The 6,752-nt window shown below is 37.4% G+C and overlaps 1 protein-coding gene across 9 annotated transcripts in view; it reads right to left on the bottom strand.

The window, feature by feature from the left end:
* Positions 1–713: 713 nt before the first annotated feature.
* The window catches only part of LOC128685412 (carbohydrate sulfotransferase 11-like), a 102,931-nt gene continuing 96,892 nt past the window's right edge, over positions 714–6,752 (bottom strand). For 5 of the 9 annotated variants that reach the window (XM_070082875.1, XM_070082872.1, XM_070082871.1 and 2 more), the window contains exons 7-8: positions 4,900–5,028; positions 715–2,337 (exon numbers count right to left, since the gene is read on the bottom strand). In XM_070082875.1, the coding sequence (XP_069938976.1) occupies positions 2,251–2,337; positions 4,900–5,028 (216 nt within the window). In that variant the 3' untranslated portion in view covers positions 715–2,250. Of the gene's footprint in view, positions 2,338–4,899; positions 5,029–6,752 lie in introns of all 9 variants that reach the window. The other 4 variants (XM_070082877.1, XM_070082874.1, XM_070082879.1 and 1 more) reach the window with 1 other exon arrangement.

Genomic DNA, 6,752 nt, shown 5'->3' with positions numbered 1-6,752 from the left:
ATGAACTCTCATTTTTTCTGTAGCGTTTTATTTAGACACAAAATTTACGAATATATATATATATATATATATATATATATATATATATATATATATATATATATATATATATATATATATATATATATATATATATATATATATATATATATATATATATATATATATATATATATATATATATATATATATATATATATATATATATATATATATATAACTTTTTCTTTCAACAAACAGGCTATATCCCACCGAGGCAGGGTAGCCCAAAAAGAAAGACAAAAGTTTCTCTTTTTAACTTTAATAATGTATACAGGAGAAGGGGGTTACTAGCCCCTTGCTCCTGGTAGTTTAGTCGTCTCTTACAACACGCATGGCTTACGGAGGAAGAATTCTGTTCTGCTTTCCCTTGGAGATAAGAGAATGAACAAGAACAAGAACTATTAAGAAAATAGAAGAAAACCCAGAAGGGTGTGTATGTATATTCTTGTACATGTATGTGTAGTGTGACCTAAGTGTAAGTAGAAGTAGCAAGACGTACCTGAAATCTTGCATGTTGATGAGATAGAAAAAAAGGCACCAGCAATCCTACCATCATGTAAAACACTGGCGTTGTAAATAAATAAATAAATATATATATATATATATATATATATATATATATATATATATATATATATATATATATATATATATATATATATATATATATATATATATATATATATATATAAATATATAATGTATATATTCTTCTAGGCAACCTCAGTGACTCAGTAGGAATACAGGACCCTAGCTACGCCAGTGCCATCACTGAATGGGAAACACTTGCTGACCCAGCACCAAAACCTATTGCAGCACTGGTCTACAGTCAAGTTCGGATGGTCCTATCGTTGAAAAGGTACTTGCCAACCTCCTTGGGGATGTAACATCAGACAGGGAGACTGCCTATCTCCAAGCTGTGAGTGCACATCACCCCGGGGACTTCCTCCAAACAATTCCCATTTCAGAAATGGGAATACGCCTCTGCCCTAAGACTCTCCGTATTGCAATGGCTCTCCGCCTCGCTGCCCCAATTCACAAGGAATATATGTGTATTTACGGCGATGCACAAGCCTACCAATATGGTCTACATAGTTTTAACTGTTCCAAAACCAAGGGTTGGCACGCAAGACACAATGAAGTCAACGACATCATAAAGAGAAGTCTTGCTACAGCTGGATGTCCAGCCGAGAGGGAGCCCCGATCACTAGCAGCCAACAATACCCACAACCCAGCAAACCGCCCTGACGGGATCACCATCTATCCTTGGAAGAATGGCAAGCTCTTAGCATGGACTATACCTGTGTGTCGACGCTGGCTGACACCTACATCCATCACAGTGTGGGGCGACAGGGGGGAGCTGCTGATCATAAGGAGGAGTACAAGTTCAGCAAGTACAGAGACATAAGCCAAGAGTATCAATTTGTCCCAGTGGTATCAGAGACCTTGGGATCATGGGGAAAAAATGTCACATGCTTCCTTACAGAACTGGGTTCCAGACTCATCGACACCACCAGGGACCCAAGGGCAGCCACTTTCATGTTCCAGCGCCTCGGTATGGCCATCCAGAGGGAAAATGCTTGCTGCATACTTGGCTCGCGTCCGGCTTCGGAGGAGATGGAGGAGATTCATAATCTTTGATATAATTTACCAATGTACTCACGTTTTTATTTTCTGCCAGTGTTTATAAATAAAGTTCACATAAAATATAGAATATAGGGGGCGGTAGGGGAAGAAAATATTCAAACAGCTCCGGGGAGAATTTTCCCTGAGGTACGTTTATTCTCTTTTCTGAGGTGGTACCAGCCTATATATATATATATATATATATATATATATATATATATATATATATATATATATATATATATATATAATACAAAGAAAGGTAATTAGTGTACTTTAAAAATTAGATTATCCTTAGTACACAAGTGAAATACTACACGGAATAAGGCAAATAAGTTTAGTTAATAGGAGGACTTGAACTTGGCAGACTGATAACTGGTTTTCATACAAAATAAATAGTAGCGATGAATGTCATTTATCAGTCTATTAACCTTTTTCTTAAACAAAGTCCTCGTCTTAGACGTGATATTCCATGTTTAAGACATCGTATTTCGTGGTAACAGTTTTTTGGGGAAGGAACCCTGGGAGATTAGACACTGGCTTCCTCAGCTTTCTTCAGGTGTTCAGTCCCATCCCATCAAGTCACTCAGACGCCATATCTCTGTAAGGTTCGTAGTCGTAACCGAATAACTCGAAGTCCAGTCGGTATTTGTCGAAGAGCTGTTCAATCTGTGAGGGAGTGGATAGTGCAAAACTGTTCAGGTGACACAAAATATATCGAATTTTATGTATGTGTGTGTGTGTGTGTTTGTGATTAATCAAAAAGGTGGGGTTCGAACCGTTGTCCCGATGTTAGCAGGTCCAGCGCTTGACCACTGGACTATCAGGCTTCTTTTGTTATTATTATTATTATTATTATTATTATTATTATTATTATTATTATTATTATTATTATTATTATTATTATTATTATTATTATTATTATTATTATTGTTATTATTATTATTATTATTATTATTATTATTATTATTATTATCAAAACTAAGCGCCAAACTCACAAGGGTCATACAGCGCTGACCAGGCTTCTAGTAGGAAAGTCCTGTCTGCGTCAGGCCAGTCTTTGACTGACTTTGAAGGAGTAAGGATAGATTTACCGTGAAAACAAATGAGGCCGTGGGAAAGAACAGGATAGTCGGGTTACAGACGGTAGCCACTGACGCACAGGACATACCAATACCTTCTGTAAAACCTTCCTATTAGAAACGTGGTAGGTCAGCGTTAAAGCACTGGATCTGTTAGTCTCGGAACCACGGTTCGATCTCCCGTCCAGTTTTCTGTATATTCAACAACAGCTGTTCATCACGACTTAAAATGAGTATATATATATATATATATATATATATATATATATATATATATATATATATATATATATATATATATATATATTCTTTCTTCTTTCAACAAACCGGCCATATCCCACCGACGCGGGGTGGCCCTAAAGGAAAAACAAAAGTTTCTCCTTTTACATTTAGTAATATATACAGGAGAAGAGGTTACTAGCCCCTTGCACCCAGCATTTTAGTCGCCTCTTACAACACGCATGGCTTACGGAGGAAGAATTCTGTTCCATTTCCCCATGGAGAATATATATATATATATATATATATATATATATATATATATATATATATATATATATATATATATATATATATATATATATATATATATATATATATATATATATATATATATATATATATATATATATATGCGCAAAACAACCATTGTGAAAGAATAATGAAATTCCAAGCGCTTTCGTGACTACTCACATATGGTTTGCAGCACATTTCTAGATTGGTTTATCCAATGTCTATAAAAAATAATAATCCTAACAAGTCATAATGGAAAGATTTTAGATATATGATCAAATGCAATAAAGAAAAAAAACGAAGTGTGGCGTGAATAGAGAACTGGCAGCCACTGCCAGGCGATTGGGCAAAATGGTCTTATTCTAACTGTTCAAAAAGCCTACAACGGTCATCCATTTGACCGTCTTTTTACAACAGAGACATGATGTCTGTGATTAAGAGGACGGGCTGATAGCTGACCCACAGATATCGTGACTACCAGGTATGTTATAGCTCCTGACACGAGTGTAAGTACATCTAGCATTATCACTAATAACACGACTCACAGCATTGCTTCTGCTCCTCTGCCACCAAAGCACAGAAAAATACTACAATTTAAGATCCCCCGTTGACTGCAGGATAATAATGTCTGCTACTGGCGTTCCTGATCCCTACTGTCGCTGTTCCTGTTGAAAAGAAACAGGCTGCAGAATTGGGATAATAATGTCTGCTACTGGCGTTCCTGATCCCTACTGTCGCTGTTCCTGTTGAAAAGAAACAGGCTGCAGAATTGGGATAATAATGTCTGCTACTGGCGTTCCTGATCCCTACTGTCGCTGTTCCTGTTGAAAAGAAACAGGCTGCAGAATTGGGACAATGTTGCGTTCCGTGTAGAGCTTCATCACAGAGCGGTGCGTTGTCCCAATAACACATTTCAGCAACACGAATCTTTTCTTCACTATTCTCAGCACTTCATCTGAATCTTGCTACTGATTCTACTCTTACTTCCGAGTTAATCTTGCAATAATACTATAATCACCGCTAAAAAACGATACTGATATGCTACTTAATTGTATTTCATCTTGATAACCCAGTGTACTGATACTTCATCACTGGTAACTCCTGTTTTGTCCACCATGATTGTTTTTTTACGATGCTCGAAATATATTTCTTTACACAGAAACTACGCAAATTACCTCCTTCCCTGATGGTACCACTATAATTAATGCTTCTGATAATGGTGCTAAAGTTATTGCTCCTGAAAGTACTGATTATAACCAGTACTAATGCTGCTGGTATATTTAGCACTAATGGCTCTGCTAGTATAATTATTATCAGCAGGAGGATCGAGCCTCCAACACTCTTTGCAATAAATAACCCCCTTCCCCTCTACACACATACATGGTTTATTAATCTTTCATAGGAATATTTCTATCTTAATATAAATCGTCGCTATGGCCAGGTCGAAATTCTCTTAACTCTCGTCTGGATGGTTGAAGGTTCGAGCTTAATAAATCCATACTTACATGAGGTTTTATTAAGCGTTCATGTAAGCGAAACGTAGTGCTGACGAAGGTCTCATTTTATTCTACAATTTTTTTTTTTTTACTTTTAGAAGTTTTTAAATTTTAAAAACAAAACAAATCCTTGTACTCACCTGGTTGGTGGTGAGCTGCGAGAAGTAGATGTTAGCTATGTCAGAGGTTCTGGTATCAGCAGTCTTGTGGATCCACTCCACATGTAGCTGGTCATCCAGTCCTAGCTGATTTATCACGTACTGGGTGTCCTGGGCAGTCCGGCACAGCAAAGTTGTTATTATTAATATAATTACTATTATTATTATTGTTATTATTATTATTATTATTATTATTATTATTATTATTATTATTATTATTATTATTATTATTATTATTATTATTATTATTATTATTGGGAAGCAGTAAGATGGTAAGGATCATACAGTGAATGAGTAATGGGAAGTAATCAGGTTGGATCTGAAGATGGGGTAGGCAGCTCTAATGATTCCTTGGATAGAGAGCCCATTACGACATACCCCTTGAAGGGTGATTCTACCAATAACATTGAGGAATGTGTTGAGCTAGAGCTGTGTCAAGGTTGATATGACAGCAGGACACACTCGCTGGCACTGAGAATGGTGCCAAGGCATGGGCAGCAGGACACTCACCGACACTTAAGTGGTGTTCAAACTGACACCATCACACTCGCTAACACTTGAGTGGTGTCCAGTCTGACACTATCACAGTCGCTGACACTTGAGTGGTGACCAGGCTGACACCATCACACTCGCTGACACTGACCACAATGTTTTCAGAACTTATCACTGAAAGCAACTCTTCTCTTCCCCATAAACATCTTCGTTTCCTTCTCATGAGCTTATTATACGAGTTTGATATTTATATATTGATACTACTTCTGGTTGTCATGTTGGTATTAACTTAAAAAAATGTAAATAAAGAATTTTCCCCCTATATTTTACTTAATAATAAAACACTGCCGTGCATTAGCATGAACTCGATGAATGTGTCGAAAAAAATATATGCATTGTAAAAAGACTTTACAATAAGAGGTAATTCGGAAAATCTACCCTTTTACGACATACCCAATATAAATATAAGGGAAAAAATCATGATTTAATGTTACATCAGGGATGCAAGGGGCCGGTGAGGGCTGGTGGTGCGGTGATCAGTGTGCTCTCGTAAACCACTACATACACCACGTAACTGTCGTGCGAAAATTCCAGCCTTTTAATTTCTTAGTTGATGTGAGAATGATGCTTTATGGAATGTACATTTATACATTTTCGCAACTCGAGAGTGCTTTGATATTTAATTTTCGCGAGTTTGGTGAATTTCACACACACACACACACACACACAAGACCGTAGACGGAGTATAGGCTAGGTGGCCAAAGACTGCAAACTTCGCTCAAGGAGAAAGATCTTGGTGTGAGTATAACACTGAGCACGTCTTTAGAAGCACACATCAACCAGATAACTGCTGTAGCATATGGGCGCCTTAGTAAGGAATCGTTCAAGACTATACACTGTGTACGTCAGGCCCATACTGGAGTATGCAGCACCTGTTTGGAACTCACACTTGATCAAGCACGTCAAGAAATTAGAGAAAGTGCAAAAGTTTGCGACAAAGTTAGTTCCAGAGCTAAGGGAATGTCCTACGAAGAAAGGTTAAGTGAAATCGACCTGACGACACTGGAGGACAGGAGGGTTAGGGTAGACATGATAACAACATACAAAATACTGCGTGGAATAGACAAGGTGGACAGAGACAGGATGTCCCAGAGAGGGGACACAGAAACAAGGGGTCACAATTGGAAAATGAAGACCCAGATGAGTCAAAGGGATGTTAGGAAGTATTTCTTCAGACAGAGAGTAGTCAGGAAGTGGAATAGCCTAGCAAGTGAGGTAGTGGAGGCAGGAACCATACATAGCTTTAAGATGAGGTATGATAAAGCTCATGGAGCAGGGAGAGA

Source organism: Cherax quadricarinatus, chromosome 8 (genome assembly GCF_038502225.1).
Source record: "Cherax quadricarinatus isolate ZL_2023a chromosome 8, ASM3850222v1, whole genome shotgun sequence".
Lineage (NCBI taxonomy): Eukaryota > Metazoa > Arthropoda > Malacostraca > Decapoda > Parastacidae > Cherax > Cherax quadricarinatus.
Note: the sequence above shows the minus strand (reverse complement) of the source record. Positions and strands in the feature narration are given on the sequence as shown.